General features: G+C 40.9%; 1 protein-coding gene and 1 long non-coding RNA gene across 2 annotated transcripts in view; one reads left to right on the top strand and one right to left on the bottom strand.

Annotated features, from left to right (window-relative positions):
• Positions 1-653: 653 nt before the first annotated feature.
• LOC135880695 (uncharacterized) lies at positions 654-2808 on the bottom strand. Its single transcript, XR_010561497.1, has 2 exons — positions 2081-2808; positions 654-1191 (listed from the first exon to the last, which is right to left on the bottom strand). It is a non-coding gene; the product is annotated as an uncharacterized LOC135880695 (long non-coding RNA).
• A 132-nt stretch (positions 2809-2940) lies between these two features.
• Positions 2941-26806, top strand: part of TBCA (tubulin folding cofactor A) — a 52320-nt gene continuing 28454 nt past the window's right edge. The window contains exon 1 of the mRNA XM_065407053.1: positions 2941-3088. Coding sequence (XP_065263125.1) covers positions 3036-3088 — 53 coding nt within the window. The 5' untranslated portion in view covers positions 2941-3035. The remainder of the gene's footprint in view (positions 3089-26806) is intronic.

Here is a 26806-nt window from a genome sequence, read left to right on the forward strand (position 1 = left end):
AAGCAGTACTGACTGAGCTGTAACAAAGCAAAGTCACTCTTAGAGATATTTTGTAGAAGTTTAGTGAACTAAAAAGGCTTAAGATACTAGCCTATCCTTTTACAAATAGTGTTTTTAAAGTACCAAAACAGCAACTGGGTAAGAATATGAAAACTGGCAATTGAGGGGAGTTTATATATGTGTTTTAATTAACAAAAAAATTAACAAGACTGTTTTTTAAAGTTTGGATTTATACAAAAAAAACAAGAAAAAATTAGCTTATGTAAAAAAAGTTAGCTGTTTTTTTTTTTTTTACGAGATAAGGAGTCTGCCCCACCCCCACACCTTCCTATTTCCCCCCGCCCCCTTTATTCTTTTCTAATGTTTTTTAAAATCTAAAACCGAGGACAAACAATTTTTTAAAAAAGCCACAGTCACAGAGTTCAGGCCATGGGGGTAAGAAAGCTGTCCTGAGTTTTAGGGGGAATGTTGATAACTCTTTTAGTGAAACAGTTTTGTAGGCAGCCATTCTGTGTTAGTTGTTATGCTTTAGCACAGGCAAGCGTTTGTCACAGAAGCCCTTTCCCACTTTGTGAGATATTATCTCCCGCATCCTACGGCCTATCAGAAATATTAACAAAAACAAACTTAAAGATACTTTGTAGCAATGCCTGCAAAGCAACAATTACAATTTTATTGATCATTATCTTGTCTAAGCCCCTAGAGAATATATTTTTGTTTTGTTTTTATAAAACACTTTTATGCAAACTGTAACCCTAGATGATGTACAGCATTAAATAATATGAAACAGTAGACGAGAGACCTGAGACATTGTTAAAATCAGAGGGGTCATTGTTAAGTCCTAATGCAGAGGGCCTGGGGTGGAAAATGAAAAAGTACAGCCAAAGTGGAAGATGGTATGATTTAAGAGGGGTTCTGGGGCTGCTTTGCAATGGTCCAGATGCCCCAACAGCCTATATCCCTCATGCACAAGCATCGGGGTGGGTGGGCCTTTGTTAGAGGAACAGGCCACTCATATATCTCCTGTTGTTGTTGACAAACTGTAACCTAACTGCACGTATACTATGGGGCAACTTCAGGTCCCAGAGCAGCGACCATATAACATCTCTTCATGAGAGGCGTGACTGCCGGTGTTGGCCAGTGATGATCAACAGCTAGGCTATCTCTGAGCTTCATGCAGACTCCTTATCTCTGGTAAAAAAAAAAAAAAAAAAAAAACAGCTAAATTTTTTTACATAAGCTAATTTTTTCTTGTGTTTTTTTTGTATAAATCCAAATTTTAAAAAAACAGTCTTGTTAATTTTTTTGTTAATTAAAACACATATGTAAACTCCCCTCAATTGCCAGTTTTCATATTCTTACCCAGTTGCTGTTTTGGTACTTTAAAAACATTACTTTTACATTATACATAATTAAGACATTTTAAGTTGCCTATGAGTCTTCTTTTTTATTCAGTTTTATTTTCTGAAACAAATGTATAGCCTTCTGTCCTAAAATGTCTTTGAGTTGTTTCTTGTATTTTGGATTCCAAGAAAAAGAGACCTGGGGCTACACACAGTGAATAAACATAGTTGAAAAAAATTCTTAAGGCATGTCAGTGCAGTAGATTGCACAAATGTACATCTGTATCTAATTATTAAAAGCATAATAATAATAATAATAATAGTAATAATAAATCTGAGATTGCAGAGCCCTTGACCCTGTAAGAATTATTACTGTTAGAACATACACCTGTATGCCGATATAACGCGACCCGATATAACATGAATTCGGAAATAACGCGGTAAAGCAATGCTCCAGGGGAGCGGGGAGGGCGGGAGCTACAAGCAAGTTCGATATAACGCGGTTTCACCTATGATGCAGTAAGATTTTTTGGCTCCCGAGGACAGCGTTATATCAGGGTAAAATCACTATTTTCTCCCTTCCAAATCAAACACTGATTTCTGCAGTGAAAAAAAACCTGCCAATCAGGAAAAATGTCAAATGTTAAGAGGGAAAAATTGAAGTTCTTCGTTGATAAAAGAATTAGCATCAATAGATCATTACTATCATTACAATAATTGTTCTATATTAACCTTACTTCTCTTTAATCGCCTCTCAAACGTTACTTCTTCAGAAGGCAGCCCTGATTTATTAAGCTGAAGTATCTCTGGCAGTTTGCACAGCACCTAAAACGCTGCATATACACAGTCACACGCTGTGTGGACTTGTAGAGCCATAAGGTAGCGCAGCTAAACTTTTTGTTTCTTTCTAGGAGAATTGGTGAAGTTCACAGCACCCGGAACTTTAAGGAGAAGGAGATTTGAACCCCGTCCCTATCAGTGCCGGGAAAGGCTGGAGCAAGGTTCTAAAAACTTGAACGTGGCTGGATCTTTGCTGCTGTCCAGCAGCTACTGTCTGCTGAGACCGGGCTAGGAGGAGCAGCAGCCCCACCACCCACGCGGGCCAAACACTGTTTGGATCTCTTGCAATCAGTCTGAGCGTTCACAGGCAGAGCGATTCTCAGCCAAGGCAAGCGAGTTCCCGCCGGGAAGGGCTGCATTGCCTTGCGTCAGCTGGCAAAAGGGCTGCGAGGGACAAACACCCAGACACAGCTACCCTTTGTTCTGTTCCCCTCCCCGCCGCATGCTCCCAAAACGCAGCACGAGCACCGCTGGGACCCGCCACCCACAAGGCGGGTTCAGCCAAAGCAGCCCCGGGAAGGAGCAGGACGATGCGGAGCCAAAGGCAGACAAGCGGGTTAGATTTGCAGTGGAAGGTGCATGCCGCAGGGCAGGACAGTTCCATTGGAATGCGGCAGACTGTTCCCCCTTCTCACGTGGCTAGTGGTGTCGTCCAGACCGGATAGCGGAAGGAAGCGTCTGCGCAGAAAGAGCAGAGCTCTGCATGTGGCGGGTTTGCGCACGCGCACAGGTGGTCGCGTCACTCGTTGCGTACTAGTGAACTGCCAAGTTTTGCTACCGTGTTTTTCTCTCCCGCTGTCGGCTCATCCGTTGGTGTCTGGCCCCCGCGGCTCGTGCACCTGACACAGGACCATGGCGGACCCACGCCTCAGGCAGATCAAAATTAAGACGGGCGTGGTGAGGCGGTGAGTCCCCGGCTGCGGCCTCCCCACCCGTCGCGGGGCTGCGGGTGGGGCCGGCCCGGACCCCGCTCGGCGGCCGTTATGCCTGGTGCTGTGTAGCCGTTAAGGGTGGGACCCGAAAGAAGGCCTGGACGGCGGCCCGGGGGCTCGAGGCCTGGCTCTGCCTCTGGGCTGCGTGGGGTGGGGAAAGCCCCTGGGCGTCTCATGTTGCCTTCCCGTAGGCTGGGAGTTATCCTTCATCCCGAGGGGATCGCGTTATTCGGGTTTGCTCAGCGCTCTGGCAGCCACAGTCGGGAAGTGCCACAGAGAGCAGCGTGGAGACACTGGGTGGGTGAGGTAATGTCTTCTGTTGGACCAGCTTCAGGTCATCTGCAGAGGGGCTGTGTGTGGCTGGACAGCTCGTCTCTCACCCACACTAAACGGTATTACCTCACCCACCGTGTCTCTTTAATGTCTTGGGACCAACCCTGTAGACTAACTAGTTACTTCTCGCTTTACCAAAGAGAATTTGTAAGGTGCGTTTTGGGGACAAATACAGTTCTGGTCCATCTGTAATGCAAGACTGAACAGTTTCTAACTGTATGGGCTGCCATATTGTACCTGGATCCCCACTGCGGCTGAGTATAACCAAGCTAGGAAGTTCTGTAACAATTGAGGTTTATCATTGTAGCTAATAGCCACTAAACCATTATGTTCTTGTGCATAACAGGATCAAAACTTATTAACAACCAGCATTCCTCGGTTTCCCTGAGTTGTAAATCATGTGTTCTTGTTTTTTGTCTTGTGTTGCTCTTGTTGTTAAGAGGCCTGCTACAAAACTACCTTGTTAGGTAGCATAGAGATAAGTCTTACTATGTGATTATAGCATACTTCTCAGACACAAAAAATCTTGTCCCTGCTATTCAGGGGAATCATGCCAGAATTTTATTAGCAACAAAAGTATTTAAAGATGTTTGTAACTAGCATGGTTCCAATTCCAGTATGGACACCCAAAACTAATGTTAAATTTAACACTCTTATCTCCCAATATATTCTAAATCTTGTAACCTCAACATTTACAAAGTTATCTAGAGGATACAATTTGCTCCTCTTATTGTGTGTAGTTGGGAAGGGCTCTGATGTTAGAAGGCTTAAATATCTAGTCTCAATGGGACATATTAACGCCAGGTCCTGCAACAGTTGTGTTGACTTCCATGGGATAAGTATGGGGAAAACAGTCCATGGTACCCAAATGCTACGTGCTGTCAGATCAGGACCTTAAAGAGTCCAGTCCATTACAAGTGAAGTGATAGCTACTGTGAGTAGTTGCATTTAAGTCAGCAGGGGGCTTCTCAAAGTAGTAAGGATTATGACTAAAGGCATTTGCAGGATTGGGCTTTAAGAGTAGAGTAATGGAATAGGCAAGGGTTTATATTAACATTTTAATATTAACTTTGGGTCTAAGTACAGCTTTTTGCTCAAAATATTGAGCAATTATTTGTGCCATGTATATGCTTTAAAACTTGAGTATGCACTCTTACACTCCTATCTTGTGTAATTATGTGTGGGGGGGGGAGTATAAACTGAACTTTTGCCTGCATAACTTTTTTTTCTTAAATTCAAGAAGGTTTTGTTAAATAGGGATCCAGAGCAGAATGCATTTTCTTGGTATGACAGATCATAACTGTAAGCATTGTGGATTGAGACGGCTTAGAGCTACTCAGAGAGCAGTGTTTTCTGTCAGTATTAGAATCAAAAATATCCTTCATCATGGGAAAGGAAAATTACTGAGGTTGAATTTTCAGTTTATATACACATTCCACAAACTAGTTGCTAGTTGTTTAGAAGTGTCTGTAAAAACCTGAAGCCTTAGAAAGCGTTGCAGAGTCTTGTAAAACACAACTACACTTCAGTATTTTGTGGAGGTTTCTCTAATCTAATGTGCTGCCTGGTGTCTTTTTTTAGCTTACTGTGCACACCATAGCTTTGAGAGAACCATATAGTAATACTTAGCAGTCTGATTCCACTTCAAATGATCAGAGTGTTTTATGGACATTGTCTAGCTAATCTTCATGAGTTATTTGAAAGGTAGGTAACTGTTATCTCAATTTTAAAGATGGGGAAACTGAGAGGTTTAAGTGACTTGATCAATACCACGGAGGCTGTCTGTAAAAGCTGAGATTAGAATTCAGGAGTATTTGCTCACAATTCTGTATTCAAACCACTAGGCACCATTGATACTTTTTAAAAATATGGGTGGTGCATAGGAACCTGTATATTGTTTATGTATCTGTGGAACTTCATGGAGGCCTTTTTTTTTTTTTTTTTAAACTCATTTTTGGATTATCCTATACTTGCAGGCCATGTGGGTATTCTTCTCTGAAGGGAAATTCCTGCTCTCCAGTCAAAATTGCAGCACACCTAATCTTCTAGAAAGAAAGAATTTGAGTTAATTTTACATTCAGTCTTTTCCCCCGAAAGATCAACGGGGAAGAAGATGGGAGGGCATGAGAATTGGATCCACTTAACTTCTGTTGGCAACATTCATTACAGTTAGAGTTTCTGCCTCCAAGACACACATGTAACTGGGTTATGATTTGGCTGATGAAACAAGAATAACAAGTTCCTTCAGCAAGCTGCTATGCCATAACCCATCTGGAGACTTTTGACTATTGCTGATGGTAGTTGCTGGGCTGGGAGAGCAATTCCCGACTAGGAATGGAGACCAGGTCTCCAATTTGGTATGGAATTGTTTAACATTTAATTAAGTTCAGCTTTAAAAGTTTTAGAATGATTGAACTGATATTTTCTCCTTCAACTGCCTGATTGCTGCTCTTCCAGTGCAGAATAAATGGCTTTTAAATACAGACCTGTTTGATGTTATCTGCAGGGCCAGTGGTGTTTGAATAGTTAAGGAATTTTTGATAGATACAGGTTTAGAAGGTTAGTTGGTACAGTCAGCAAAAATAGCTTGTGGGTTTGAATATATTGTGTACCTTGTGCTAATTCAGTCACACCACTCCATTAAAAATAATGGATCTTTCTAGAGGCAGGGCCCAGATAGTTGTGGCCACTTGAATGTATTACTACTCCTTCCCCTGCCACTTCATACTCAAGGTAATACCCTATGTAGGCCATGAAACCACTGAAAGCCACAATAACACATTTAGATGACCACAAATGTAGTTTTAACATACCAATTGTCAGTCTTTTCTTGCAACTTGTATGGGAAAGCTGATGATAATGCTGCCTCAAACATAATTTCTTCTAAGACTAGAACACTGAAATAAAGAAACCTCTGTTAACAAGTGAAAAATTGAGTATTTAAGTGTCTTAAAGTTTGGTGTATGGCATTGGTGTCCAACTTTTTCAGCCTGATGGCTAAGTATATTTTAAAAAAGATAAGGGCAACAATTGGTACTCTGGGGCAGATTCTCTGGCTTTTTCTGTTCCCATTGCAGTGCCCAGGCTACTTACTTTCTTGTCTTTTGTTTTTTAAACTACCCTTTGACTTGGCCTGCTCTATATTCTCCTCAGTGGTTGAGGTAGTTCATTGCTTCCCCAAAACTAGGAATGGAGATGAGTCGTTTACTGTATAGCAATATATCTGCTGCTATTTACTATGTAGCAAAGATCCTCTAATAATGGGGTATCCCCACTACTATGGGTCATGCAGTAACTTGAGTTTCTAGTTTTATATGAGAATGCAGTTTCGTGTGGCACTGGAGCCACTTTCCTTTCTAGACTGATTAAATTTTGTTATGCATTAACGGAAGAAACTTGCAATGGGATTGGGGAGAAATGCTGAATCCTTCATGTCTCAGGGTGCATTTGATAACAGGTCAAGCTGTTGTCAGTCACCTTCTCTTACTTGTAGGTCATACAAAAACTAGGATTTGGTAATCATAAATGGTTAGACATACTAGATTGTGGCTACTTCCTAACCAAGTAATGCTTCTGTTTAGCTAACCTAAAAGGTTGCTTAATCACTTTAAAGCCACACCATTCTCAATAAATCCATGCTCAAACTACCTGCTGCAGAGTGAGTGAATTAGTTGATTAAAAAAACTTTCTTAAATATCTTATATCCATTTCAGATTGGTAATGGTTTTAAAAACTACTGTGAACAAAGTATGTTAAGGGCATGCGAAAATAGCACTGACATTTGCCCATAGTTTCTTTCTGATTAAATGAAAGTGACATCAGTAGATTAGAATGAGACTAAGACAATTCACATTGCAATTGTGTTAGTTTAACTTTAACAATCTTTTAACGCTCTTGTTTAAATGTAGCTGACATACCATAATTACAAATCTACAAGCCTTGATTATAGAATTTTACATCATGAACCTATGGGGAAAGTGTATTGATTTTTTTTTTTTTTTTTTGGTAAAGCAGCCCTTTTAGAAATCACCTTTCCAAAACTGTGGAATCTTCCCAAGTTTCTGCTTTTTGCCTGTAGCACTAACATATTTAAACTGTTTTATTTTTTCTGAGGCATCATCACCGTCGTAGCCAGCTTCTTGATTCAGTCCTGTTAATTCTTCCTTTATTTGTTTTAAATACACAATTATATTAACCTGGAAGTTACAATAAACTAATACTTTCTTTTAAAATGCAAACAGAAAATCATTAAAAAAATTATTTACTTAACTAGTTTAAACTAATTCAGGATTCTGTATTTCCCCTACAAGACTTTGTGATATATGTAGACTTCGATGTAATATATGGGGTGTTTCAGGGAATGCGGATTCTGCTCTCTTTTGATATTAGTGATAATGTCTATTAGTGACTAAATAACAAAAAACTTTACGTTAAGGCTTCATGTAGTCAAGGTATGTTAGTTAAAACAAAAGCATTTTAAAGTAGGAAATAAAATATGAAGGGATGGGAAATAAGACTATATGAATTGTCTATAAGTAAATTCACATGTATAAAATACGTATCTCTTAAATCAGCCTCAATATCCATGTCCAGACTATAGAACAAAAACCGTACATCCATCAAGCTTAAATCATTTACACTTCTAATACGGGTGTCAAATTTTCTCAGTTCCCCCCTCACCACCTAACCTTCAGTCAACCTCTAATTCACCCACTTATTACCAAAGGTACCAATATTTTTGCCTTATACCCTTAGTATACAGACTAGAGGCTCAAGTCTTCCTCTTCTCCTCTCTCCCCCCCCCCTCCCCCCCACTGAGTCAGTTTGAACATATGCCTGCTTTTTCTGAGATTCATTTTCATACTTTTTAAATGTATAGGGTTTTTTAAGTTTCAGGGAACACTAAGGCACATTTTTTAAAAAAAAGTTTTTTGTAAAGCAAAAGCATCCAGAAAGGGGGTGGGGGGGGATACCATTTATTTTATTTCCCCCCCTGGTTTATGATGTACAGTATAAAGTAGGCCTAAAAGCTGTGTAGGGTTTTCTTAAGGATTATGGTTTTCTTTCTTTGAACGATCAAGAATATCAGTTCTGGCTTTGTTGAAGGATTTGTTTTTTGAGGGGGTGCATGCAGATATGTGTCTCAGAAAATTAAATTGTCATAGCTTGTTGAATCTTTAACAAAAGTTTTTCTCCAAAATATTAATTAAATTACATATATGTTATTCGGCTTGTACTCTCTGGTCTGCAGAGATGTTATCATTTCACTATTTTTTCCAGTCATAAGTCAAGCTATGTAGTACCTGAATTTCTAATGTGGTTAAAAAAAGGGGGGGGGGGGAGATAATCTTTTAAAAACAAACACATTTCAGCCCTCCTTTCTGCATCATAAAGAAGTTTTTTTTTTTTTTTTTTTTTTTTTAAAGTACCCCTTTTGCAGTCATCTTTAACTTCAAGCTAACTAAAGGCAATTTTCTCATGTCTCTCTTTTAAAATATGGAGCCAGTGGGGTGCCTTAGTGCTTCACAGGGTCCTTGGTTTCCCCTGTAATTTGAAATTGAAGAGCTATGCATGACTACCTGCTCCCCGTAGCTCACTTAGTATTACTAGTGCACTAGCTCCTAGAAAGAAACTCAAGCCCCGTTGGGCTAGGCACTGTATAAAGAGAACAGAGATGGTCTTTGCCCTGAAGTGCTTATGATGTAAGTATATCTAAGCTCTTGCACTTTGTCAGATCTGATGGCCTCTGTGGGGTCTCTGATTTCCCCCCTCCCTCTTTCCTTGCCTTGCAGAATTTAGGAATATTTAGCAGATTTACCACTTTTCCTTACCCAGTGTAGTCTGTGTATATTTTTATATACATCTGTAAGGCTGCACTAACTGTTGAAAGCATGCATTGTTATTCCAAAAGATAAAGCCAATCTTTGTAAATGTCTTTATTTTTTTTATTCGCCTATGCATTGGATTGTAAAACTTGAAACGTTCTGTAAAAGAGTTTACTATAACCATTGAGCTGTCATAGTAGAGGGACTCATCTTCATTTAGCTCTGAAACACAATCTACTATTTGAACCACCTTCCCCTCTAAATGAAAGTTGCATTTCTTTGACAGTGCCCTCTAACATAAGCATACGGGTGTAAAACTTAAAATAAATAAATAAAAAATAAAAATAAAAAAAAATCCAAAACAAAACACTTCACTGCATACACTTCTCCAGAGAATGAGAGAACAAACACATGGTAAATGTTACTCACATTGCTTAATACACTATTGAAAGACACTCAGATGCTACAGTGATGAGTGTGCAGTATAAGAAATTATATGTCAGGGATGGTCTAGGTATACTTAAACCTCTCTCAGCGGGGGGTGTGGGGACTAAATAACCTTTTAAGGTCCTTTCCTGCCCTACTTTTGATTCTGTATGTGGGGCTGGTAGGTGTCTAATTAAAATTGCCCAACACTTCCCATTTAGAAAACCATGTTTTTAGAAGCCTATAACTTTGCCAATCTTTAAGTATTCGGGATGACATTTTCCATGCCAGATATCTGCCTCTGGCCTATATTTTAATATTTTGTTTTATTGAGACCTTCAGCCAAAATGGTTTAACCATTTCCAGGAACGAAGCTGGTGAAAAATATATTGTTTTGCCCATGTTTAAAAAAAAAAAAAAAAAAAAAAATCTGGTGATCTTTACTTTGGAAACCTCTAGCATTCCCATGCTTTAGAACAGGGACTTGAAAACTGTTGGCAGCATGGAGGAGGAAGCTGCCTGCTTTGAATGCAGAGGGGAGAAGAGCCAGACCAGTTGGAGTTGGGGGAGTAGATTGGGACAAGGAGCCTGGGGTTCAAGGAAGAGACTGGGATTGGAGGCCTGTGGGACAAGGGTGGGGGGAAGGGGAACTGGGTTGGGATGGAGGGTAAGATTAGGATTGGATGGGTACAATGAGGCTGGGAAAAGGAGTCAGGGATGGTGGTGGAAGACACAGCAGGATTGGACGAGGAGCCTAGCAAGGAAGATTGGGATGGTGAGCCAGTTCAGATGGGGGAAGTGGGTAGGAGGGATGGTGACTGGAGGCCACGGTGGGGAGAGAGGCATATCAGATGAGGAGCCACAAAGGGTGGGGGAAACGGACTGGGATGAAGAGCCAGGGATGGGGAAGAGACAGAACTAGGATAAGGACAGGTGGGAGGGGATGGGGAGAAGGTCGTGCTTGGGGCGGAGCAGGCAGAAGACTGCCCTCTAAAACCTGGATCTCACTGTTCCTGTGCTGTCAGAAAATATCTGTGAAATTCACTGGCAAAGTGTGTATTTTCCCTCTCGAGCGCTGGTCCACGCAGTGGCTGGCAACCTACTACTGCTATCAGTTAGTTCAAGTGGCAGAGACCTTTTATAGTGGATCCAAGGGTTCCAGCCTTGCTGATGTTCCATTTTGGGTGTCAGTATGCTATGATTATTTTTTTTTTCAGTTTGCTTTTTTTAAAAGTTTAGGAAATTACATACAAGAAAACAATTAAAATAACATTATTAAGGTTGCAGAGTTAAGTGTTCAGAAGTTATTAAATGCCAGTATTAAGGTTGACTGTGCAAATTTGGCCCCCTTGTGCCAATGCATTATTATAGTTTTTGATTACATGATCACATACAGTCTTTTCCACAAGACCCCTGCTTTGTTCAACACACAGGATGGGATGCTCTGGGATGAATCAGGATTGTGTTGTGGGAGCAGGCTGTTGTTTGTGGGACCCCCAATTCATTTGTTGCTGAAGGTGGAAAGTGGTTGGTGAATGAAGCAGAACACAAAGAATTGTGTAGCTGCTTACTAAGCAAGCACCATCCGTTCTGTGCACTGAATGAGAAAATAGTATGTAACTAAAAACCGTGTCATATTGCATGTGCAATAAAGGGGATGAATTAAGGTTGCACAGGGCCTTATTGATGCTGTTTTCTCCAAGTTACTTCCACTGTTCATTGTATACCCAGTGTACTCGGTGAAAGTCCTGTTGATCCAGTATATCCAAAACAGCTTCAGTAATTTTATCCTCTATATGATTTTTTTTTTTCATAGATGTTAAATTCCATCCCTATCATTGGTAGGGGACAATCCAAGCTATGTGGCTTAGTTTTCAAGCAACCACATTCTGTTTCATGTGTATTCAAAATGTGCTGGCAACCAAAACATTTGTTTTTTGAGATGGTAACTTGTACCTTGATTCTAATGTCTTTTAAAAGAATTGCATATCCTTTCAATGGTCAATCTGTTCATCATCAAAACTGAGGAAATCCTTGGGGGGGAAAAAAGAAGGGCATGAGATCTTCCGCAAGCTAGATGGGATCACTCAGCCCCGCCAGAGGAGTGTTTCCATCATTGTTCTATTTTTGGAGGCAACACTCTTCATTTGGCAACTTCCATCCTTCTTTCCAGAATACCCTCCCTTTCCAGCATCAGAAGACACAGGATAAAGGGAAGTATTTCAGATGCAGACCAATTCCAATATCCATTGCTTTACTCATCTTCTAGGCAAAAGATAAACTAGATCTGGTCTTCATTTTGCTTTCTTTCCTTTAGTCCATTTCCTTGCATCATGGGGTAGAATGATCATGGATCGTTGAATGCTAAGAGGCTGCTCAATTTGGCTGTCTGATCCCATTCCACTCCATGAAGCCAGCCAACCTCCCTTCCCCATTCCTTTTTGGGGATTCCTCTCAAATGATGCTACTTGTTGTAGATGTTCCCAGAAGCTGGGAATGGATCACTTGATGATTACCTGTTCTGTTCATTCCCTCTGAAGCACCCTGGCATTGGCCACTGTCGGAAAACAGGATACTGGGCTAGATGGACCATTGTTCTTATGTTTCTTCTGTGGGTTCAGAAATCCCTAGCATGAAGAGAGGTGGATCTTTTGCTAAGGGCACTGCACAATTTGGGTGTCGGGGAATCTTCATGTCCCCGTAGCCAGACAACTGGCTGATTTAAGCGCACATGGCAAGCCTTAGGGGAAATCCTGAAGATGTACTTTTTTCAGTGTGTGGGATAAACTGGAACAAATCTACTGTGATACCTGTCCAGAAAAATCCTTTATTGGTTCTGTCCTGAGCTCTACACGAGCCAAGGTTTTTCTTTCAGAGGAAAAATTTGTGGACTTTATGCTGAGCCAATGTTTGTCTGAAAATGAACTTGGGAAAACCAGTGATGATCTTGTTAGTACTGGTGAAGATTAGGAGTTACTGTCTCCTGAATATCTTTTTATACATTCTTAGTCTCCATCTAACCAGGATGTAACTGGTGGCCCTCTGTAATGAAATTATGTGAAATTTTTACTTGGATATTGATATGATTTCAAAATAGTGATTTATATTTTTTGAATTAATTTAATAGAGTTTTATGCATTGCTAGATAGGAATATTTAATATACTTTCATTCTTAAATTAGAAAATTCAAAATACTTGAATGATCACATTGAGAGTTTTTGAGTACAAGAGTCATTCTGGATCTGAATTTTTCTGTACCTCATTCAAGTTACAAATCGATTATCTGTCAGCCGTAGCAATCAGTTAATTGCTCTAGGTTCCTAAAGCATTGTTTTCTTTACTCCAGGGAATTTGACTTTTTTCTGAGCAGAAAGATTCTTCTGTATACCACAACATCTTTTATGTTGGTATTTAGGTTAGCTTGTATAAATATTTTAGGATTATAATTACACCGTATCTTGTGAAGATTACATTTTATGCTGTTTTATATCCTTTGTTTATAATGAACCTCTGGGAAATCAAAAATAAAATAGGAATGTGCACTGGCGTGCATCAAGTTCAGATTCATTTTCTGGAATTTCACTGCAAACAAGTGTTTTTCAAATCTGATTGTTAATTTTAGTAATATCTATGTTACAAGATGGTAATGTGAGTGGATATATTAAAATATGTGCTCTTTTCACTAGCCAACTAAATTGATTTGTGTGTCTCTGTGGGATTTGAGATCAGTAATTTCTAAGAATTCTATCATCTTTTTTTATTAGATTATTTGTAGTCTGTTTTGTTCTAGGTCTTTTTCAAATGTGAGCTGTGTAAATGTGTATCTCACAATGGGCTGACTGAATGTTGGTGAACTTCAAATGCTTGCATATCAAAAAAAGTAGCCTCTCACGATACAGAAAGGCTATTTTTTAGTTTGGTGTATTGGTACCTTTTTACCTAATTGTACGGTTTCATAATGGAAAATATAAAAAGGAGGGGATGGGCATTAGAAGTCTTTTTGGTAATTAGGGACTTTGGAAAGTAACTTCCTGCATTTGTACAAACGAGCTATATATTTTGGAGGGGAGTGTTTGGGGTTTTTTAAATATAGATGTCAGAAGGAATCTAAATTATTAGAACAGTAGTTGATCAAATATACAGAAGAACAAAGGGGATAAATGAAGATATAGTTGAAGAAAATTAGCTATATGTACTTGCTGTAAATTAGCTTAACATTACATCTTGACTCTTTTATGGAATGAATATATAGGAAAACATGAATTCTGTGTAAATACAAAGCAATTCACTGAAGAACATGGGAAAGAGGCATGTGCATTATGAATGTAAGTGGAAAACTAGATGTAAGATGGTTCAAGTACTGTAATACTGCAGGGGACAGATTCTTTTAAAGGGTTTTATTTGGAAAAGGAATTTCCTGTCTTTGAAAAACAGTGGAGTCGCATCATACACGCATTTAACTTACACAAATTCAACTATACGTGTGCAATGAGCGTATGCCCCGGAGCGCGCATGAGATGGGAGACATGAATCTGCTGTTCTCTCAATCAGTCTCAGTTCCTGAGTGCCTCTCATAGTGTGAGCATCTCGCCGCGCTGAGTGTGATTCTAGTTTTTAAAGATACGTATTTTTCGTACAACATGGCCCCTAAACGCAAGCCAACTACTTCATCTGGTGCTCAACCGAAGAAACAGCGATCCGTTCCAACACTAGAGGGAAAAACTGGCTGTGTTGGACTTATTGAGAGACGGTATGTCGGTCTCCAACGTGGCGCGTAAATATGGCTGCAACGAATCTAGCATCCGTGCCATCAAGATTCGAGAGAGAGAAATTCGTCAAGCCGTGACATCAAGTGCTTCAATAACTGCTAAGGTGATGAGCCAGGTGCATGATAAGATTTTAGCGAACACTGAAAAGGCATTAAACTTATGCCTGGAAGACATGAACTGTAAACATGTGCCTATCGATGGCAACACGTTGCGAGAAAAGGCTCTTAGCCTCTACGTGCTGTTCAAACCTCCTGCCAAAGAGGGACAGCCTTCTGATGAGAAGGAATTCAAAGCCAGCCAAGGTTGGCTTAACAGTTTTAGGAACCGCTTCAACCTCAGAAACATGCAGACTACTGGTGAAGCTGCATCTGCTGATGAAGAGGCAGCAAAAGCCTACCCCGAACAATTAAAGAAAATTATAGAAGGAAAGGGCTATCTTCTGGAACAAGTTTTTAATGCTGACGAGACTGGGCTCTTCTGGAAAAAAAATGCCCAACCGCACTTACATTTTGAAATCGGAAAGACAAGCCCCTGGCTTCAAAGCAGCTAAAGACCATGTGACTGTTAGAATCATAGAATATCAGGGTTGGAAGGGACCTCAGGAGGTCATCTAGTCCAACCCCCTGCTCAAAGCAGGACCAATCCTCGACTAAATCATCCCAGCCAGGGCTTTGTCAAGCCTGACCTTAAAAACTTCTAAGGAAGGTGATTCCACCACCTCCCTAGGTAACCCATTCCAATGCTTCACCACTCTCCTAGTGAAAAAGTTTTTGTTTTGTGGCAATGCGGCTGGGTTTGTTCTACAAGGCTGCAAATCCCCATGCCCTAAAAGGCAAAAACAAAAATCTCCTGCCTGTGTTTTGGCAATCAAATAAAAAGGCTTGGGTGACTGCAGTATTTATTTCAGTACCCTGAGGCACTCCGGTTTGCGCATAACGATGTTGAAGTCGTCTTTCTCTCCCCCACCCCCAATACCACCTCCATCCTCCAACCTCTCAACCAAGGCGTGATTCACAGTTTCAAGGCCACGTACCCGAGGCTTACGTTTTCATGGATACGTAGCACTATGGATGCTGATCCTAATCTTAATGTGATGGAGTGTTGGAAGTCCTTCAGCATTGCCGATTGCATCACTTACATTAAACAGGCAATGGATGCAGTGAAGCCTTAAACAGGCAATGCATGTTGGTGAAACCTATGGAAAGAATGTGTGAATGATTTTAAGGGTTTCCCGACCTTCGACAAAGAAGTTCAGGTGGCCAGGCAAGTGGGTGGTGATGGCTTCGTCGACATCCTTGAGGAAGAAATTGAAGAATTACTTGAGAGCCATAGAGAAACATTGACTAACAAAGAATTAGAGGAACTGACGACGAACAGGAAGAGCCAGCAAGTTGGAATCTTCATAAATTTGCTGAAGTGTTCCAAGCAGCGAAACACTTAAATGATTTAATTTCTGAATACGATCCCTCTATGGAACTGTTTTCCTTTTTTATTCTTTCATTCTTCCGTCTCTTTCTTAAATTAAAAATACAGTACTGTAAAATTATATTTTGTATATGGACTGTACTCTTTACTATATACTGTACATTACTGTATACATTATACATTTATACATATTATTGTACAGGGTTGTATACTGTACACAACCATGTATACTGTACTTTATGGGCAATTTAAGGGATTTTCAAGGGTAATTTTGACTATACGCGATTTTCACCTTACGTGCTGACTTTAGAACCTAACCCCCACGTAAGATGCGATTCCACTGTAATCTGGGAGAAACTAGTAAAACTTCACGTTATTAAGATGAAAACTTGAGAGAGATGAGAATAAACTAGCTTTAGTAACATGCTACATGTTGTTGGAATATTTTCATACTTTGTGTTCATCAACTAATCCAGAAGGAAGAACAGAATTCTCAATTAATAGTTTTTTTTTAAAAAAGGCAAATAATAAAGGTAAACTCCAGTGATTAGTTGTATCTTAGTTGTTTACTAGGTGACTCTCAATGGTAGCTGGCATTTTTTCCGGATACTTTACTGGACTGTAATACCTGCTGGAATGTAGAATGATAAACAGTGCTGAGACCTCGGTGCCAATCACCTGAGTTAACTCTGCAGTGAAGACACCCACTTAGGGTAGCTACATTGCAATTAAATACCTGCGGCTGGCCTATGCCAGTTGACTCCAGCTCATGGGGTCAGGCTAAGGGGCTGTTTAATTGCAGTGTAGGCTTTCGGGCTCACGGACCGTGTGAGGGCTATGCCGTAGTTAAGCAACCTATTAGCCCAAGCCCCACGAACCCAAGTCAGCTGGCATGGGCCAGCTGTGGGTATCTAATTGCAGTGTAGACATACTCTTAGAGGTGGTCTCTCTAGGTCAGAATTGAGGAACTTGTGAATTGGGGAAGCTTGCACAGCTGCTGTCCTTGAATAAATGGAGATCTTTAGTTGCCAGTGTAGTCTGTCACTTTTAATGGGCACTAAACTACCTTGTTTTCTCACAGTGTGGCAACTGACACATATTAATGTTCTAAAACTGCCCTGTGAAACAAGGGTCAACATGTTTCTTATTTTTAATAGCTCTGCAATTAAAAATGACTTGCATACAACTTGCCCGTACCCAGAACACTATTACTTTATTTTTCGGAAATGTTGTTTTTAAAAGAGACTACATTGAAGTGATGCATCTCCTAGGTAGTAGACAGAAAAATGGGGAAAACAGATTCTGTCTTAGATAGATAGATAGATAGATAGATAAAGTAATGATTAACCAAGGGACTTTCTCACCTTACTCCTGAGGGCATTCTGCACCAAAAAATTTAAAAATTCTGTGCACAATATTTTAAAATTCTGCAAATTTTGTCAAATGTGGAGGCTCTAGCATGGCATTGGGGAGCACAGGCCACGGGCTGAATAGAGGTGGGAGATCACTGTGCAGCTGCTCCCTCCGCCCCCCCCAGACATGGACTCAGCGGTGAGGCTGCATCCAACCCGGACACAGCGCAAGGACCAGGCCTGCCCCAGAAACACCCCAGAGCTCTGTCCCTCCTTGCCAGGTGTGGGCAGGCAGGATCCAAGTGTAGAGAGGCTTAATGTGGGGGAGATCCAGGTGTGGGTTTAGAGGGTTCTGTGTGGGACAATCTGGGTGCGGGCGGTTCAGTGGGGGATCTGGGTGCGTGCGTGTGTGGGATCTGGATGCACAGGGGCTTGTTGTGGGGGGGATTCTCGGTGCAACGGTAATGGGACTCTGCAGGGGGGTCCAGGTGACAGTGGTTGGGGCTCAGTGGGAAAGGGGGTCTGGGTTTGCGGGGTTCAGTAGGCGGTCCAGATGTTGGGGGAGTTGGGCTCAGTTGGGTTGGGGATCCATGTGCAGCTGGTTGGGGCTTGGTGAGGTGGAGGTCTGGGTGTGGGTGGTTTGTTGGGGTGGGGCTCATTGGGAGGGTTCCAAGTGGGGGGAGGTGAGGCTTGGCTTAGGAGCGTCTGGGTATGAGGGGGTCTGGATGCACACAGGTTGGGTGGATGGGGGAGCATCTCCCTCTACATGGATCCCTCCCCCTGTAGCTGAGGAGCAATGGGTGCAGGAAGCGGGGGAGAGGAGTGTGCATAGCTTCCTTCAGTTGGGGGAGAAATCTGGGGGGGTGGGTCTGACCCAGCCCCGGATGCTGTGCCGGGGAAGAGGAAGTCCCCGTCCTCCCCAGCCGGGACTAGCAGCTGAGCCCGGCGCAGGATAGGAGCCACCAGCTGGGTGTTCCCCAGTGATTTACCTCTCCGCCCCACAGTGATTTACCTCTCTGCTGGCTGCTCTGAGCACCCAAAACATACTGCTGGGGAGGGTTGTGTGATTGCTGTTGTGGCTTCTGTTTGCTTCCCCGTCAAAGTAATTTTTCTGCGACGAAGCAAAGAAATCTGTGGGGGACATACATTCTGCGCATGTGTAGTGGTGCAGCATTCCCCTAGGAGTATCACCTATAAGGGAGCACAATGTTTGCAAGTGACTTAGATATACAGGATGTAAGTGTTCAACTATAAATTAGTTGAAGTTAGACTGTCACTGTTGATTTATATTTTTTTATATTTATAAAGAAATGTAGTGATGGCCCATATGGCCTTTAATGTTCCTCTTAGGGTGGATGTGAGATGTCTCTTTAAACTTCTGTTAGTCTCACAGCAACATATTTGTGACTGAAATTAATAATACATAAATGGAATTTCCACCAATTTGAGTGTTAAATCCATATATTGTATAGTATATCAAAGAACTAATAGCACTATCAATAAAAATGATCTTGTAATAAAATTCTTGCAATTTGAAATGGTCTCTAACAGTCAGTCTCTTGTTCTTTGAAAGACTTTTGTTGAAAATCTGGCCTCTTCAGACACAGTACTAATGTGCATGGTCTGTTTTCAATCTCTGATGGCTTTAAGATGTTCTCAAAGTGTACATTCTCAATGCAGTTTGGTTTGGTGACAGGTCATGGGCTTCTCATTCTCCATGTAACTTGCATCAAGTCTACCAGTCACTTAGTTTGTTCTGCCCTTAGACTATCTAATCACTGTTCCAATGAGATCAGCTTTAGAGAAGAGACAATATTAGCTTTCTACATTAGGCAGTATTTTAAACACAAACACCATAAACAATGGACTCTGGCATATGTGCAGAAAACACAAAACTCTGTCTCCATAATTCCAACATCAATTCATTGATCTCCTTTCTGTTCTTAATTTCATCCGTATCTACACACACTCTGAGAAGGAGTTAATATATGTCCAGTAGTGGACTCAGATGCGTTTCACTGACCATAGATATGTTTCGCTGTTGTTTTTTAAATCAATAATTCAAGTTAAGGAAGGGCTCTTATATTTTCCAACTCTAAGTCAAAAACACGGAGACCTGGGAGAAGGGTCAGAATCTTGGGGGAGCATGGGCTGTTATAGCAGGGATAAAGGAGAGACAAGACACAACTGGGTGGGGGAATCAAATCGGTATCTTAGATGTCTATACTAATGCGAGAAGTATGGGGAATAAGCAGGAAGAACTCGAAATGCTAGTAAATAAATACAACTATGATATAGTTGGCATCACAGAGACTTGGTGGGATAATACGCATGACTGGAATATTGGTATTTAAGGATACAGCTTGCTCAGGAAGGACAGACGGGGAAAAAAGGGAGGCGGTGTTGCCTTATATATTAAAAATGTATATACCTGAACTGAGATTGAGATAGAAATAAGAGACAGACTTGTTGAAAGTGTCTGGGTAAGGATAAAAGGGGTAAAAAACAAGGGTGATGTCATGGTAGGGGTCTACTACAGACCACCAAACCAGGAAGAAGAGGTGGATGAGGCTTTTTTTTTTTTTTAAGACGGCTAATAAAATCATCCAAAGCACAGGACTTGGTGATGATGGGGGACTTCAACTACCCAGACATCTGTTGGGAAAATAACATAGCAGGGATCAGATTATCCAACAAGTTAGTGGAATGTATTGGAGACTTTTTTTATTTCAGAAGGTGGAGAAAGCTACTAGGGGGGAGGTTGTTCTAGGTTTGATTTTGACAAATAGGGAGGAACTGGTTGAGAATTTGAAAGTGGAAGGCAACTTGGGTGAAAGTGATCATGAAAATGGTAGAGTTCATGATTCTAAGGGATGGTAGGAGGGAGAACAGCACAATAAAGACAATGGATTTCAAGAAGGCAGACTTTAGCAAACTCAGGGTGTTGGTAGGTAAAATCCCATGGGAAGCAAGTCTAAGGGGAAAAACAATTGAAGACAGTTGGCAGTTTTTCAAAGAGACATTATTAAGGGCACAAGAGCAAACTATCCCACTGTGTAGCAAAGATAGGAAGTATGGTAAGAGACCACACTGGCTTAACCAGGAGATCGTCAATGATTTAAAACTCAAAAAAGAGTCCTACAAAAAGTGGAAACTTGGTCAAATTACAAAGGATGAATATAAACAAATAACACAAATATGTAGGGACAAAATTAGAAAAGCCAAGGCGCAAAACGAGATCAAACTAGCTCGGGACATAAAAGGAAACAAGAAAACATTCTACAAATACATTAGAAGCAAGAAGAAGACCAAGGATAGAGTAGGCCCGTTATTCAAGGAGGGGGGAAAGACAATAACAGAAAATGTGGACATGGCAGAGGTGCTTAATGACTTCTTTGTTTCGATTTTCACCAAGAAGGTTGGTGGCAATTGGACATCTAACATAGTGAATGCCAGTGAAAATAAGATAGGATCGGAGTCTAAAATAGGGAAAGAACAAGGCAAAAATTACTTAGACAAGTTAGATATCTTCAAATCACCAGGGCCTGATGAAATGCATCCTAGAATACTCAAGGAGCTGACTGAGGAGATATCTGAGCCATTAGCAATTATCTTTGAAAAGTCATGGAAGATGGGAGACATTCCAGAAGGCTAGAAAAGGGCAAATATACTGCCCATCTTTAAAAAGGGAAATAAGGAGAACCCAGGGAATTACAGACCAGTCAGCTTAACTTCAGTACCTGGAAAGATAATGGAGCAAATAATTAAGCAATCAAATTGTAAACACCTAGAAGATAATAAGGTGATAAGTAAACAGTCAGCATGGATTTGTCAAGAACAAATCATGTCAAACCAACCTGAGAGCTTTCTTTGGCAGGGTAACAAGCCTTCTGGATGGGGGGGAAGTGGTAAATGTGATTTATCTTGAGTTTAGTAAGGCTTTTGATACTGTCTCGCATGACCTTATAAACAAACTAGGGAAATACAACCTAGATAGAGCTACTAAAAGGTGGGTGCATAACTACTCTCTGGGAACAATTTTACAACCAATTATCAGTGGTTCACAGTCATGCTGGAAGGGCATAATGAGTGGGGTCCCGCAGGGGTTGGTTCTGGGTCCGGTTCTGTTTAATATCTTCAATTATTTAGATAATAGCATAGAGAGTACACGTATAAAGTTTGCAGACGATACCAAGCTGGGAGGGGTTGCAAGTGCTTTGGAAGATAGGATTAAAATTCAAAATGATCTGGACAAACTGGAGAAATGGTCTGAAGTAAATAGGATGAAATTCAATAAGAACAAATGCAAAGTACTCCACTTAGGAAGGAACAATCAGTTGCACACATACAAAATGGGAAATGACTGCCTAGGAAGGAGTACTGCGGAAAGGGATCTGTGGGTCATAATGGTTCACAAACTAAATGACTCAACAGTGTAAGGCTGTTGCAAAAAAAGCAAACATCATTCTGGGATGTATTAGTAGGAGTATTGTAAGCAAGCCACGAGAAGTAATTCTTCCATTCTACCCTGTGTTGATTAGGCCTCAACTGGAGTATTGTGTCCAGTTCTGGGTGCCACATTTCAGGAAAGATGTGGACAAATAGGAGAGAGTCCAGAGAAGAGCAGCAAAAATGATTAAAGGTCTAGAAGGACGAGGGAGAAAATTTGTTGTTCTTAACGTCTGAGGATAGGACAAGAAGCAATGGGCTTAAATTGCAGCAAGGGTGGTTTAGGTTGGAGATTAGGAAAAACTTCGTAACTGTCAGAGTGGTTAAACACTGGAATAAATTGCCTAGGGAGGTTGTGGAATCTCCATCATTGGGGATTTTTAAGAGCAGGTTGGACAAACACCAGTCAGGGATGGTCTAGATAATACTTAGTCCTGCCTTGAGTGCAGGGGACTGGACTAGATGACCTCTCGAGGTCCCTTCCAGTTCTTACGATTCTATGAAATATTTGTACAATAGAAATAATTCTGACTTTAACCTATAATTTTTTTTTCTGTTTTAATAATGGTTACCATATAGATATTTCTACTTCTGTGGTAACTAAAATAGGAATGGAACTTGGAGAAATTGATTAAATGCAAATAAATGTGAATGATACACCATTTAATTAATGAATCACTGACAATTATTTTTTGAAAACTATGGGAAATTGGGAATGGTAAATGTGCTATTGATTCCAAGCCTACCCCCCCAGAAATAGTGTGGTGGTGGGGTGGGGGAAGTAAACCTGGCAATTACTGTATATTGTCTTATGCTGATACCAAGAACTAATACTAACTTGGTAAACATATAGAGAATGACAGAACTGTGAACAACACATACTAGAGGATTATAAAGAACAAATCATGCCAGACAAGTCTGATAATTTTTGTTGATAGAATTTCAGAATTACTGGACAAATGGAATTCAATAGACATAAAATACCTGAATTTGATAAAGAATTTAAATAGCATCTCAATCTTATTTGAATTTTTCAAATTGACTTGGATATGAGCATTGTTGTGGTTTAAAATCTGGTTGAAAAATCTGTTTTAAATGATAAGCATTGGGTTGGGAGGCATTGTACACTGGGTGCTGCAGAGAGTGGTGTTGTACATTGTCATTTAAAATCTTGAACAACCTATTAAGTTATTAAATTTGGAGATTTTGTAAATGCTTGTGAGACCAAAGAAATAATACAAAGGCATCTCAAAGTCTGGAAGTTTTGGGCAAGCAAACATGAGTGAGATGGAAATATGCAAGTGGGGAAAATAATTTGCAACACAAAGTATTCAGTGCAGGAGAGATGCTTGGAAAGCAGGAATACTGAAAGAGATCCTGGGGGTGATTGCAGATTGGTGGCTAATAAAATGTTTGCTGTGGGATATGGCAACATAGATAAGGAATGGGATTTTTGGGCAGCATTGTGTCATGACCCAGAGAGGGGACAGCCTTTTTCTGTACATCACATTGAGATTGTTTCTAGAATTCTGTGTTTAGTTTTGATAATCTCAGTACCTGGAAAAGTTAATAAACTTGAGTGGAATTGAGAAAAGAAAAACATATTAAGGAGCTAGAAGATTTGGCTTATTAAGCAATATTAAAGGAGGAAAGCCAAAATTTTCAAATTTTGGCTAAAGTTAGGCATCTAAATAATCATGACCTGCTTTTCAAAGATGTTGAGCACCCATAGCTCCCAATAAATACCATTGAAATTACTTAGATTGTAAGCTCATTGGAGCAGGAGCCATCTTTGTTCTGTGTTTTTACAGAATCTAGCATAGTGGGGATCTGGTCCGCACCTAGGCACTACAGAAATACAAACAATTAAGTGTAACAGACACCATTGGTTTCCTATACAAGTTTTGATAGTCTCAGTTGAAACTATACAGTGTAGCAGGCTTGCTATTATCTCTAATGAAGCAGGACTTTCCTAAAACATTCTACTCAGATCGAGAGGAATTTCTTCCTGTAAGAAAGCCATTCAGTTTTTTGTAGTTGCTGAACTTGGCTCAACCTTCAATAGGAACAGAGGATTTTGAAAGGCAGACTCATCTCTGCAAATGTTTGTGAGGACTCAAACTTCTTCCTAGAATTAATGTGGAAAATTTCTCCTCTAGGATTAGATCCTTGGAGGAAGAAATGGAGTTCTTACATTTTTCCCAAATAGACATTTTGGAATGATCCTTTGAGATCTTACCAGTAATAATGGTCAGCCTGGAAATAGCCATCTAATTATATTTGTTCACTGATTGGCATGATTCACCTTTAGCCAACCATTGCACTAAAGCTTACTTTGATTTGCCATCTTTAGAGAATATTGTAAATTCAGATGTCTTGCCAAAATAATGGTGGCATTAACAGCAGACTTGCTTCTAAAAGGGAACGCTAAACTTGCAGCCCTTTCTGTACCACAGTATGCGTGAACCAAATTAGAAACTGCAGGCCAGATAGCATTTGGACATTGAGACTTCAAAACCCATGAATTGAATATAACGAATAAAAACTTTTTGATTTTCCCCCTAGAAACTTCAGTGCTTAGGTTCTTTTGTTGTCCTATTGGCCAAAAACCGCATAGAAAAGGGTTGTGGGGGTTTTGTCCCCTTCCCCCCCCCCCCCCCAAGTCACTCCAGCAACCTGAAGATGGTTCAGGAATGTCAGATTGGTGGTGGTCAGAACACATTTGTACATAAGACTCTTGTTCTTGGACTCATCATGCACTATTTCACAAGATCATGTAATTATACAAAGGAAGGCTCCTCCAGCCCACAGAGAGACAAGTGCACATGAGAGGGGATAATAAAAATTAAGCTACTCCCTTCCTTTTGACTAGTCATTTTACTCCACTTTCAAAACCAACAATCAGATTATTGGCCCCTCTTAAATCTACTGCCCTGTGGCACTCAATCCTGTTCTCTTTTTACAGCATACAGACACTCTATCAGAATAGCATAAGATCAGAAAAGAATCTTCAGTGAGAGACTTCTGGATTTTTTAAGGAGGTACTTCAACACTGTTTTGCTCATTGGGCTGGTGAGATCTTGGCCTGATCAGGAGAGTATCCTCAACAGTCTTCCTGAAATAGTATTTTACAACTTCTATTAGGAATAGCAAAAAGAAAATGCATGTAGCCTTAATGTTAGACAAGCATTTCATATATGCCTGAGGAGATGAGTGAGTTTGGGGATTTGTTCACTGTATTTGGGTCCTATGTGATGAATAGCAACTTACTATTCCTCATTACTTAAGTGGTTTTGGGAGGATTTCAGAATGGTCTCTTTGTTAATGCTGGAATTGCTTGAAATTGGTTCGTCCCTATCTACTGCTTGTGTGGAAAGTGGCTAAATGACATTAAATTAAAAGAAGTTTGACAGCTTCTTGATCTTTCAGACTTTCTTCAAAGCCTAATACAGACTTTGTGACCCTAAGCAGCTAATGACTTCTGCAGGTGCAAGTTCATGGATAATCATTTTGTGTCCCTCCCTGTTTTGTCTTTGCCTTTTTGAAAATCAGGTGTGTCCAAACTATTACCAAAACATTAGCAATGTACCCTTTCTTTATTCTTTTTGTTGTAACTTCTCTTGCCAGTTCATATTCCCCTTCAGATGTTTCTAGTTCTCAAACTTGTCATGAATATTCTGTATTCTTAAGTTTATTGACTACTGCTTGGAGAGATAATGTAGCTCTTTTGTCTGGCAAGTATCCTTTTCTAAAGCAGTGGCTCTCAACATATTAATCATTGTGGGCTTCAGGTTGAAAACCACAGGAACCCCCACTAACACCATTATGCCTAGTGCCCCTAGCCCAGAGACCCCTCCACAGAGTGGGGCCAGGAGTGGAGCCACGACCTGACCCTGCTGTCAACCCTGACCCAACCCCTGCTGTGTGGGGCCGGGCAGTAGCCAGACCCTGTTGTGTGGAGGCCAGGCGGCGGCAGCCCCCCACCCTGAAGCCGGACCCTGTTGTGCAGGGCTGGGTGCCAGCCCCGACCTGACCCCGCTGCCAACCCTGACTCCGACCCCCACTGTGCAGGGCCGGGCAGAAGCCCTGGCCCCAGAGGTTGCCGTGTGGGGGGACTGGGCGGCAGCCCTGACCCCGGACCTTGCCATGTGTGGGGGAGGGGGTGGGCGGCAGCCCAGACCTTGCTGCATGGGGGGGCCAGGCGGCAGCTGTGTGCTAATTGGGCTGCATGCGGCCTGCAGGTTGAGAACCACTGTTCTAAAGGGTGACACACTGTAAACTTGGTGTTTCTATCATGACCTGCTTTTATTGCGTAGGTCAACGTAGTTGGGGTGACGCAGTGTCATTGTAGACACTGTGTTACTTACGTAACCTGTTGGCTGTCATCATGGCATCGGACTCAAGTCCGGTCTGGGAGCCCTGGGCAGCGGGGGGGCTGACGGCTGGGAGCCCCCCACGCTGCCCCACTTAAATTGGTGCACGTGCTTCTGGTGAAGATGGGCACCACCAGCAGAAGAAGGGTAGTGTGGACAGGAAAAACTGCAGTAATAACAGTAATATAGGTCATCTTAATTTTGTAGTGTAGACAAGGCCTTAGTAGAATTCGGAAGTCAGATTAATGACTGTTTTTTAAAAATAATAGTCTCACAAATGTGGAATCCTTAAGTGTATGGTGTATGTCATTGAAATTACTTTCCCAACACACCTTTCTCAGCAAAAGACTGGGCAGTTCTTTAATTTTCTTTCTTTTGCTGGGATATGTATAGTGTGAAAATTAAAAATAAATTCAGTAAAATGCTTTTAAAAAACAAACAAACTAGAACAACTTAATTGGGCATGTTTAGTAACTGGAGACTATAATCTTGATGAAAAATGCTCTGAGCTTTCACAGTGGTTTGGTTGCTAGCTCAGCATACTACTTGTTCATGTGATCCAGATCTGGAATGACTAGGGCTCATTCCTCCAAGTGGGTGTGCTGTAAATATTGCAAAGTAGATGCTCTTAACCTCCAAAGAAAAGGATATAGATTGTAAAACCTCTTTTTTTTTTTTTTTAAGCGCCTGGTGGGTGATTGTAGGATAGCACTGAAGTCCTGAAGGAGGCAGGTAACTA

Source organism: Emys orbicularis, chromosome 6 (assembly GCF_028017835.1).
Source record: "Emys orbicularis isolate rEmyOrb1 chromosome 6, rEmyOrb1.hap1, whole genome shotgun sequence".
NCBI classification, from domain to species: domain Eukaryota; kingdom Metazoa; phylum Chordata; order Testudines; family Emydidae; genus Emys; species Emys orbicularis.